Source organism: Hemitrygon akajei, chromosome 11 (genome assembly GCF_048418815.1).
Source record: "Hemitrygon akajei chromosome 11, sHemAka1.3, whole genome shotgun sequence".
In the NCBI taxonomy this organism is placed as follows: domain Eukaryota; kingdom Metazoa; phylum Chordata; class Chondrichthyes; order Myliobatiformes; family Dasyatidae; genus Hemitrygon; species Hemitrygon akajei.
This window is the reverse complement of record NC_133134.1, coordinates 1250922-1263108: the sequence shown is the minus strand read 5'-3', so window position 1 is coordinate 1263108 and position 12187 is coordinate 1250922. Positions and strand designations below refer to the sequence as shown.

Below are 12187 nucleotides of genomic sequence, written 5' to 3'. Positions count from 1 at the left end.
TATTGCTTGGCTTTCCAGCATCTGTAGATATTATCATCTTTATGCCACTAACCATCCTATGTGTACTTACAGTTATTTTGAGCATAGTTTCAGATTTGCAGCATCTAACACATAACACATCATTTTTGATTGTGAATGTTTGCCAGCGGGAAGGAAGGAACTGAGGGCTGTTCGGCACAACGTTGTGGGCTAAGATCACTGGTTATGTCCTTGCCACATAGGCACCCGGTGTGGCTGCTGTTTGGCTTCAACTACAGCAAGAAGTTCCGCTGAAGACCAATTCCACAACACTGGTCATCAGTGAAGCTGTGATACTGTGTCCTCACACTAAAACTGTCTACAGTATCAATGAAAGACTTAACCCCATAGGACAGACAAACAATCAATATGCAGAAGACCACAGATTGTGCAAATACAGGCCTCACATCATCACCTGTATGCACACAGCCCCAGCCTGCATTCTGATCAGGCTGCTCACACTGTGACCTGTGTACATACAGGCCAAGCCTGCATTCAGATTAGGCTGCTCACACCATGACCTGTGTACATACAGGCCAAGCCTGCATTCAGATCAGGCTGCCCACACTGTGATTTGTGTGAACACAGGCCAAGCCTATGTTCAGATCAGGGTGAGCTCAGGGTTCCTTGGGTGTAAAGCCTGTTTGTTTTGATTTTCCAGAAAACGCGAAAGTCCATGTCCCAGGACGGAAACACTCAATGTCCAAGAGCCTCAAGCACTTTTTTCAGCCCACGAGTAAATTTGTTAAAAGTCTCAAAAGGTGAGTCACATCAGATCTGGGATCAGGGTGGCCATTGGATCCCTGGGTAAGGAATCTGAATCACACAGATTCAGGGAGAGGGGAGATACAACCTCTCAAACTGTCCCAACATTCACCAAAGTCATGGCTGATCTTTGACCTCAGTACCACTTTCCTGGCCTACCCCATGCCTCTGTTCTCTTAAAATCCTGAAATGTACTGCTTTCTGTATTGGAAGAACTCAGTGAGGGAGCTGCAGTTCAGATTTCCATTCTCGGCACTCCAGCTTCATTTCTAGTGGCCACACCCTACTCTGACATTGTATCTCCTGGTTCTCAGTTTCACATCATCACTATTTCAGTGAGACCACCTCTTGCCTTTCTAAACCACAAACGGAGTCCAGTGGACCACTTCTGAATTCCTATCGTTTTTCTCAATAGAAGATCAGACTCTGCACTATTTTCCCAGTGTGGTGTCAGCTGCTCGTAGATTAGATTGATAGAATCACACAAGACAGAAGAGGGCCCAGTTTATGCTGACCAAAATACTGATCTCAGTTAGTCCATTTGTCTGTGATTGGCCTGTATCCCTCTAAATCTTTCCAATCCATGTTCCTGTCCAAGTTGTTAATGTACCTGCCTCAAATACATCTTCTGGCAACTTGTCCATATACTGACCACCCTCTCTCCACTCCATCTGTGCCCTCTGGTTCCTGATTTCCCAATCCTAGGGAAAAGACTGAGTGCATTGTTGTTTAAATGCTCATGTAATATTCAAATACTCGTGCAGTAAAGACCACTTTCCATTTACCTTCATGGTTACAATTGCTTCCTTAAGGTTGTCATTGCCCAGCAGGGGTTGGTAGTGGGGATTCCACTACCCATTAAATGCTCCCAATGGCGTGCGCCTCAAATAGCTTCTGACAACCAAGTCCATCTCCTGGCCGTCATGTGTGGCTTGGCTACTGAGCCCAGCAGAACCTTTTCTACTGACAGGAAAAGGGGCAAAGGCGGTGTCTAGTGCCTTGAACCCAGACGGAGCTCATCAACTGTGGTTGGCAGCTCATCTAGGAGAGGAAAACTCTGATCTCAAACCTCAGCAGCCTTGTGGCTATACTCATGGGGAGGTAAACTCTGAGGGAAAATCTATGAGACCATAAGATATTGGGTATCACAGAGACTGCTGGGATGCAGCATCCACAGTCATGTCTAGCAATGGTGTGCCTCCACTTACCTTCTAGCTGCAGCCTTGGCATGTTAACTTCAGAGATTTTTTATTATGCAAGGGATGTGTGCCTCATTGGCTGACCCAGCACTTCGTTGCCCTCGAGAAGGTGGTGAAATTGGAATGGCAATTTGTTTATTATCGTCATATTTCTGATATATAGTGAAAAGCTTGTTCATACAGATCAGATCGTTACACAGTGCATTGAGGTAGAACAAGGTAAAACAATAACAATGCAGAATAATCTGCAATAGCTCCAAAAAATGTAGTGCGGATAAACAATAAGGTGCAAGATCATAATGAGCCTTACGTCTGTGGTGGGAAAGCTATTGGAAAAGATTCTTAGAGATAGGATCTATGGGCATTTAGAGAATCATGGTCTGATCAAGGACAGTCAGCATGGCTTTGTGAAAGGCAGATTGTGCCTAACAAGCCTGATAGAGTTCTTTGAGGAGGTGACCAGGCATATAGATGAGGGTAGTGTAGTGGATGTGATCTACATGGATTTTAGTAAGGCATTTGACAAGGTTCCACATGGTAGGCTTATTCAGAAAGTCAGAAGGCATGGGATCCAGGGAAGTTTGGCCAGGTGGATTTAGAATTGGCTTGCCTGCAGAAGGCAGAGGGTCGTGGTGGAGGGAGTACTTTCAGATTGGAGGGTTGTGACTAGTGGTGTCCCTCAAGGATCTGTTCTGGGACCTCTACTTTTTGTGATTTTTATTAACAACCTGGATGTGGGGGTAGAAGGGTGGGTTGGCAAGTTTGCAGATGACACAAAGGTTGGTGGTGTTGTAGATAGTGTAGAGGATTGTCGAAGATTGCAGAGAGACATTGATAGGATGCAGAAGTAGGCTGAGAAGTGGCAGATGGAGTTCAACCCAGAGAAGTGTGAGGTGATACACTTTGGAAGGACAAACTTCGAGGTAGAGTACAAAGTAAATGGCAGTATACTTGGTAGTGTGGAGGAGCAGAGGGATTTGGGGGTACATGTCCACGGATCTCTGAAAGTTGCCTCACAGGTAGATAGGGTAGTTAAGAAAGCTTATGAGGTGTTAGCTTTCATAAGTCGAGGGATAGAGTTTAAGAGACACGATGTAATGTTGCAGCTATATAAAACTCTAGTTAGGCCACACTTGGAGTATTGTGTCCAGTTCTGGTCGCCTCAGTATAGGAAGGATGTGGAAGCATTGGAAAGGGTACAGAGGAGATTTACCAGGATGCTGCCTGGTTTAGAGAATATGGATTATGATCAGAGATTACGGGAGCTAGGGCTTTACTCTTTGGAGAGAAGGAGGATGAGAGGAGACATGATAGAGGTGTACAAGATATTAAGAGGAATAGACAGAGTGGACAGCCAGCGCCTCTTCCCCAGGGCACCACTGCTCAGTACAAGAGGACATGGCTTTAAGGTAAGGGGAGGGAAGTTCAAGCGGGATATTAAAGGAAGGTTTGTCACTCAGAGAGTGGTTGGTGCATGGAATGCACTGCCTGAGTCAGTGGTGGAGGCAGATACACTAGTGAAGTTTAAGAAACTACTAGACAGGTATATGGAGGAATTTAAGGTGTGGGGTTATATGTGAGGCAGGGTTTGAGGGTCGGCACAACATTGTGGGCCGAAGGGCCTGTAATGTGCTGTACTATTCTATGTTTAAAGATCAGATTGTGAGTTTGAGTTTACCTTATCAGACTAGGGAACTATTAAATAGTTATATAAATATGAGGTAGAGGTATTTCCTGAGCCTGGTTGTATATGCTTCCAGACTTTTTGTGTCTTTGGTGGGGGCGGGGGTACAGTGGAAGGGGGAGATGAAGGGCCTTAGCCCAAAATGATGACTGTTTATTCCCTTTGTGGATGCCGTCTGAACTGCTGAGTTTCTCCAGCATTTTATGTGTGTTCCTGAACTGTATGCAAGGCAGGCTTTTCACTGTATCTAGGTTCATGTGACAATAATAAACCAATTTAATTTACCAAATCCCAGTCCATACTAATTCCATGCACTCTAACTAATGTTTACCTACCTGCTGTGTGGGACATTATCGAAATCCTTTAGAAATTCTGATTTACCACCTCTGTAGGTTCCCCATCAGACTGATCTGACCTCAGGTAACTCCAATGGATTAGTCAAACCTAATTTCCTCTTTAGATTTTACTCTGGACATTACTGGTGATTTTACCCAGTCATATTATTCTTCATTAACTGCCAGTACAGGAGGGATCCTACTGGGTGGCATTTAACCTGCAGACAAATGGAACTAGTGTAGATGGGTAAAGGGGTTAGCATGAATGTGGGGCTGAAGGGCCTGTTTCTGAGCTACAGAGTTGTATTATTTTGTTTGCTTCTCGAGCATTTGTATTGTCATGTTTCTAAGCTGTAGAACTCTGTGACTATGCAGCTCATTGTGTTTGTTTCCTGAGCACTGGTAGAAACATAGAAAACCTTCAGCACAATACAGGCCCTTTGGCCCACAATGCTGTGCTGAACATGTACTTATTTTAGAAATTACCAAGGGTTACCCATAGCCCTCTATTTTTCTAAGCTACATGGTGTTGTCCTTTTTCTCAGGGGCTTGTATCTGGCTGCCATATTGTATAAAGATGATGATGTTGTTGTCACACACGAGGAGCAGGTTCCTGTGGTGAATGTGGACGATTCATACTCCAGCTCTTTGATGCAAGACTTCCTTTGGTTCATGAAGGTAAGGGGAGAGAGAGTCTGCTGAGACTGAGACGTGGCTTCTGATCATAGCCTCTCCAGGTGAGTTAAAAAATGCCTGCTGGGTGTGTGGCTAGGATATGAATCGAACAAAAATTGTGCTCCGGTCATCAACAGACAATCGGCTGTAGCAATAAGGAACTTTGAAGTCCCTGCATTTGGAAATGTGTCAGCAAAAAGGGAGCAGGGACGATGCTTTAATTAAAAATATGTTTTTAAAAAGTCCCAAATAATCAGCTACCACAAGGAAGATGCTTTTTTATTTTTTATTTTATGTATAATCCTTTAGAATTGTTGAATGTTGTTTTTTATTGCCTGTCGCACCGTGACCAACACACCACAGCAGATTTCTAATACACATAAATGTATCTGGTGAGTACAATGTGGGAGATGTGCACTGTGTTCGTTATATCACATTGGTGGATGTACAGGTGGAGTGGTTGTTGCAAACTGAACACTATGACACGGCACACACAGCCACAGCAGTGCCTCCCCATCTGAGTGGTGGATATGCAACAACAAGGTGTGTCACTGGGTGTCAGGATACAGGAGAAGGCTCACGGTGCTGGGAAAGGATTGACCAGAAGTGGTGGTACAGTGAAGATCTCTGCTTGTTTCACATTCAGAGTATAGAATTGGGCTGCTGTCTGCAAGGTGCTGCACAGTACCTTATCCCCATGGCCTACTCCTGCTCCTATCTCTTACGTTCTTGTGTCCATTTGCTTCATCTGGGTGTTCTGGTTTCCTCCCACATTCTAAAAACATACATGTTAGGGATATTAACCAGTGGACATGCTCTGTTGGTGCTGGAAGCATGGAGACACTTGCTGGCTGGCACCAGCACATCCTTGGACTGTGTTGGTGATTTGATATAAATCTGTGTGTTCCAATGTTTTGATGTACATGTGACAAATAAAGCTAATTTTTTAACTGCTCTCTGACACAGGTATCATACATGTGGGAAGACAGTCGTTGGCTCGCTCAGTGCATGACTCCCTCCTCTTTGTCCTGCTCATCTGTACTGCAGGCTCGTCACAACATGCTTGTAGCTGTCGCTCAACTGCAGGTGAGCTGGAACCACAAAACTCCATCAACTAACCATTGAATTCATTGCCACAGAGACTATCCCACATCTAGAGGGTGGGAGGCAGTCCCCAAAGGACAGTCTCCAAACTCCTGTGATGCACCATCAATAACTCTGAGACGTGGGTTAAGGTAGGCTTTTATTGGCTGGAAGAAAGCACAAGCAGCAAGTGACCATCACACAACATCCTGGAGACTGAGGAAGGGGCTGTGTCTCCAATCGCCTTTATACCAGAGTCTGTGGGAGGAGCCACAGGAGCAGTCAGCGGTGGGGGGGGGGGGGGCGTGTCCAGACAGGTATATGTAGTTCACCACATCCTGTCAGTAGTGAACTTTCTCACCACTGTTCCCCGTAATCACACTGGGAACCTGTTCACCACTGTTCCCCGTAATCACACTGGGAACCTGTTCACCACTGTTCACTGTAATCACACTGGGAATCTGTTCACCACTGTTCCCCGTAATCACACTGGGAACCCGAGAGGGACCAAACTCTTTGCAGGGAGGTTTGCTAAGGCTACTGGGGCGAGTTTAAACTAGAATTGCTGGGGGGTGGAAACCGAACTGAAGAGACGGAGGAGGGAGCAGTTGACTCACAAATAGAGAAAGCTTAGAGACAGTGCAAGAGGGAGGATAGGCAGGTGATAGATAACGGATTGAGATGTGTCTATTTTAATGAAGGAACATCATGAACAAAGCAGATGAGCTTAGAGCATGGATCAGTACATGCAGCTATGATGTTGTGGCCATTACAAAGATTTGGATGGCTCAGGGGCAGGAATGGTTACTTGGACTGCCAGGCTTTAGATGTTTCAGAAAGGACAGGGAGGGAGGCAAAAGAGGTGGGGCTGTGGCACTGCTGATCAGAGATAGTGTCATAGCTGCAGAAAAGAAGGAAATCATGGAGGGATTGTCTACTGAGTCTCTTTGGGTGCAGGTTAGAAACAGGAAGGGGTCAATAACTCTACTGGGTGTTTTTTATAGACCACCCAATAGTAACAGGGATATCGAGGAGCAGATAGACAGATTCTGGAAAGGTGTAATAATAAGAGGGTTGGCATGGTTGGAGATATTAATTTCCCAAATATTGATTGGCATCTCCCTAGAGCAAGGGGTTTAGATGGGGTGGAGTTTGTTAGGTGTGTTCAGGAAGGTTTCCTGATACAATATGTAGATAAGCCTACATGAGGAGAGTCTGTACTTGATCTGGTATTGGGAAATGAACCTGGTCAGGTGTCAGGTCTGTCAGTGGGAGAGCATTTTGGAGATAGTGATCACAATTCTATCTCCTTTACCGTAGCATTGGAGAGGGATTGGAACAGACATGTTAAGAAAACATTTAATTGAAGTAAGAGGAAATATGAAGCTATCAGGCAGGAACTTGGAAGCATAAATTGGAAACAGATTTTCTCAGGGAAATGTACAGCAGGAATGTGGCAAATGTTCAGGGATATTTGCGTAGCGTTCTGCATAGGTACGTTCCAATGAGACAAGGAATGGATGGTAGGGTACAGGAACCGTGGTGTACAAAGGCTGTTGAAAATCTAGTAAAGAAGAAAAGAAAAGCTTATGAAAGGTTCAAAAAACTAGGTAATGATAGAGATCTGGAAAATTATAAGGCTAGCAGGAAGGAGTTTAAGAAAGAAATTAGGAGAGCTAGAAGGGGCCATGAGTATTAAGTTGGTGATCAGGATTAAGGAAAACCCCAAGGCATTCTACAAGTATGTGAAGAGCAAGAGGATAAGACATGAGAGAATAGGACCAATCAAGTGCGACAGTGGAAAAGTGTGTATGGAACCAGAGGAGATAGCAGAGATACTTAATGAGTACTTTGCTTCAGTATTCACTATGGAAAAGGATCTTGGTGATTGTTGGGATGATTTACAGTGGATTGAAAAGCTTGAGCATATTGATATTAAGAAAGAGGATGTGCTGGAGCTTTCAGAAAGCATCAAGTTGGATAAGTCTCCGGGACTGGATGAGATGTACCCCAGGCTACTGTGGGAGGCAAGGGTGGAGATTGCTGAGCCTCTGGCAACAATCGTTGCATCATCAATTGGGATGGGAGAGGTTCTGGAGGATTGGAGGGTTGCAGATGTTGTTCCTTTATTCAAGAAAGGGAGTAGAGATAGCCCAGGAAATTATAGACCAGTGAGTCTTACTTCAGTGGTTGGTAAGCTGATGGAAAAGATCATGAGAGGTAGGGTTTATGAACATTTGGAGAAGCATAATATGATAAGGAATAGTGAGCATGGCTTTGTCAAGGGCAGGTCGTGCCTTACGAGCCTGTCAGTACATCCAGTTGAACTTCGTCTTTTTGTGTTTTCCCCCTAGCTGTAGTCTGTGGTTGTGTATTGCCATGTGCTCTTGTTTGTTTTCATGCTCCATGTGTTCCTGTCCCCACTCCTGTTTTACTACGGCCCCTGTATGATGAGTACTTTGCCTCTCACCGTTTTCTCATTATTACCTGTATTGCTGCCACTTCTGTCTCACTGTGCTCCACCGATCATCTGCCTCTCTGTTTATTGCTCAGTGTATTTCAGTCCTGTGTTTTCACCTGTTTGTTGCCAGATTGTGCCAGTGAGTTTTCCTGCGCCTTTCCAGCATTCGTATCTGAACTCTGTCCATCTGAATATCGACTCTCCGATTCTGGTTTTTGGATTTTTCTGGATGTTTTGATCTCTGCCTGAATTTTGACATTGGCTTTGTTTGCACTTGGGATTTGTTACTCAATTAATATCACTGTGTGCACAGTACTGGGTCTGCAATTGGATCCCTGTTCACACTGGGAATCTGGTCACCACTGGACCCTGTAGTCACTCTGGGAACCTGGTCACCACTGGACCCTGTAGTCACTCTGGGAACCTTGTCCCCACTGGTCCCTGTAATCATACTGGGAGCCTGGTCCCCACTGGTCCCTGTAATCACACTGGGAACCTGGTCACCACTGGTCCCTGTAATCACACTGGGAACCTGGTCACCACTGGTCCCTGTAATCACACTGGGAACCTGGTCACCACTGGTCCCTGTAATCATACTGGGAACCTGGTCACCACTGGTCCCTGTAATCACACTGGGAACCTGGTCACCACTGGACCCTGTAGTCACTCTGGGAACCTGGTCACCACTGGTTCCTGTAATCACACTGGGAACCTGGTCACCATGGACCCTGTAGTCACACTGGGAACCTGGTCACCACTGGTCCCTGTAATCACTTTGGGAACCTGGTCCCCACTGGTCCCTGTAATCACACTGGGAACCTGGTCACCACTGGACCCTGTAATCACACTGGGAACCTGGTCACCATGGACCCTGTAATCACACTGGGAACCTGGTCACCACTGGTCCCTGTAATCACACTGGGAACCTGGTCACCACTGGTTCCTGTAATCATACTGGGAACCTGGTCACCACTGGTCCCTGTAATCACACTGGGAACCTGGTCACCACTGGACCCTGTAGTCACTCTGGGAACCTGGTCCCCACTGGTCCCTGTAATCACACTGGGAACCTGGTCACCACTGGACCCTGTAGTCACTCTGGGAACCTGGTCCCCACTGGTCCCTGTAATCACACTGGGAACCTGGTCACCACTGGTCCCTGTAATCACTCTGGGAACCTGGTCACCACTGGACCCTGTAATCACACTGGGAACCTGGTCACCACTGGTCCCTGTAATCACACAGGGAACCTGGTCACCACTGGTCCCTGTAATCACACTGGGAACCTGGTCACCACTGGTCCCTGTAATCACTCTGGGAACCTGGTCACAACTGGACCCTGTAATCACACTGGGAACCTGGTCACCACTGGTCCCTGTAATCACACTGGGAACCTGGTCACCACTGGTCCCTGTAATCACACTGGGAGCCTGGTCACCACTGGTCCCTGTAATCACACTGGGAACCTGGTCACCACTGGACCCTGTAGTCACTCTGGGAACCTGATCACCACTGGTCCCTGTAATCACACTGGGAACCTGGTCACCACTGGTCCCTGTAATCACACTGAGAACCTGGTCACCACTGGTCCCTGTAATCACACTGGGAACCTGGTCACCACTGGTCCATGTAATCACACTGGGAACCTGGTCACCTCTGGTCCCTGTAATCACACTGGGAACCTGGTCACCACTGGACCCTGTAATCACACTGGGAACCTGGTCACCACTGGTCCCTGTAATCACACTGGGAACCTGGTCACCATGGACCCTGTAGTCACTCTGGGAACCTGGCCACCACTGGACCCTGTAGTCACTCTGGGAACCTGGTCACCACGGACCCTGTAATCACACTGGGAACCTGGTCACCATGGACCCTGTAATCACACTGGAAACCTGGTCACCATGGACCCTGTAATCACACTGGGAACCTGGTCACCATGGACCCTGTAGTCACTCTGGGAACCTTGTCACCACTGGTCCCTGTAATCACACTGGGAACCTGGTCACCACTGGTCCCTGTAATCACACTGGGAACCTGGTCCCCACTGGTCCCTGTAATCACACTGGGAACCTGGTCACCATGGATCCTGTAGTCACTCTGGGAACCTGGTCACCATGGACCCTGTAATCACACTGGGAACCTGGTCCCCACTGGTCCCTGTAGTCACACTTGGAACCTGGTCACCATGGACCCTGTAGTCACACTGGGAACCTGGTCTCCACTGGTCCCTGTAATCATACTGGGAACCTGGTCACCACTGGTCCCTGTAATCACACTGGGAGCCTGGTCACCACTGGTTCCTGTAATCATACTGGGAACCTGGTCACCACTGGTCCCTGTAATCACACTGGGAGCCTGGTCACCACTGGTTCCTGTAATCACTCTGGGAACCTGGTCACCACTGGACCCTGTAATCACACTGGGAACCTGGTCACCACTGGTCCCTGTAATCACACTTGGAACCTGGTCACCACTGGACCCTGTAGTCACTCTGGGAACCTGGTCCCCACTGGTCCCTGTAATCACACTGGGAACCTGGTCCCCACTGGTCCCTGTAGTCACACTGGGAACCTGGTCACCACTGGTCCCTGTAATCACACTTGGAACCTGGTCACCACTGGACCCTGTAGTCACTCTGGGAACCTGGTCCCCACTGGTCCCTGTAATCACACTGGGAACCTGGTCCCCACTGGTCCCTGTAATCACGCTGGGAACCTGGTCCCCACTGGTCCCTGTAATCACACTGGGAACCTGGTCGCCACTGGTCCCTGTAATCACACTGCGAACCTGGTCACCACTGGACCCTGTAATCACACTGGGAACCTGGTCACCACTGGTCCCTGTAATCACACTGGGAACCTGGTCACCACTGGTCCCTGTAATCACACTGGGAACCTGGTCCCCACTGGTCCCTGTAATCACACTGGGAACCTGGTCACCATGGATCCTGTAGTCACTCTGGGAACCTGGTCACCATGGACCCTGTAATCACACTGGGAACCTGGTCCCTACTGGTCCCTGTAGTCACACTTGGAACCTGGTCACCATGGACCCTGTAGTCACACTGGGAACCTGGTCACCACTGGTTCCTGTAATCATACTGGGAACCTGGTCACCACTGGTCCCTGTAATCACACTGGGAGCCTGGTCACCACTGGTTCCTGTAATCATACTGGGAACCTGGTCACCACTGGTCCCTGTAATCACACTGGGAGCCTGGTCACCACTGGTTCCTGTAATCACTCTGGGAACCTGGTCACCACTGGACCCTGTAATCACACTGGGAACCTGGTCACCACTGGTCCCTGTAATCACACTTGGAACCTGGTCACCATTGGACCCTGTAGTCACTCTGGGAACCTGGTCCCCACTGGTCCCTGTAATCACACTGGGAACCTGGTCCCCACTGGTCCCTGTAGTCACACTGGGAACCTGGTCACCACTGGTCCCTGTAATCACACTTGGAACCTGGTCACCACTGGACCCTGTAGTCACTCTGGGAACCTGGTCCCCACTGGTCCCTGTAATCACACTGGGAACCTGGTCCCCACTGGTCCCTGTAATCACGCTGGGAACCTGGTCCCCACTGGTCCCTGTAATCACACTGGGAACCTGGTCACCACTGGTCCCTGTAATCACACTGGGAACCTGGTCACCACTGGAACCTGTAATCACACTGGGAGCCTGGTCACCACTGGTCCCTGTAATCACACTGGGAACCTGGTCACCACTGGTCCCTGTAATCACACTGGGAACCTGGTCCCCACTGATCCCTGTAATCACACTGGGAACCTGGTCACCATGGATCCTGTAGTCACTCTGGGAACCTGGTCCCCACTGGTCCCTGTAATCACACTGGGAACCTGGTCACCACTGGTCCCTGTAATCACACTGGGAACCTGGTCACCACTGGACCCTGTAATCACACTGGGAGCCTGGTCACCACTGGTCCCTGTAATCACAC

The 12187-nt window shown here is 48.1% G+C and overlaps 1 protein-coding gene across 1 annotated transcript in view; it reads left to right on the top strand.

The window, feature by feature from the left end:
* Positions 1 to 12187, top strand: part of LOC140735216 (ankyrin-repeat and fibronectin type III domain-containing 1-like) — a 422525-nt gene that overhangs the window by 295519 nt on the left and 114819 nt on the right. The window contains 3 exon segments of the mRNA XM_073060001.1: positions 680 to 779; positions 4547 to 4679; positions 5643 to 5762. Of these exon segments, the coding sequence (XP_072916102.1) occupies positions 680 to 779; positions 4547 to 4679; positions 5643 to 5762 (353 nt within the window).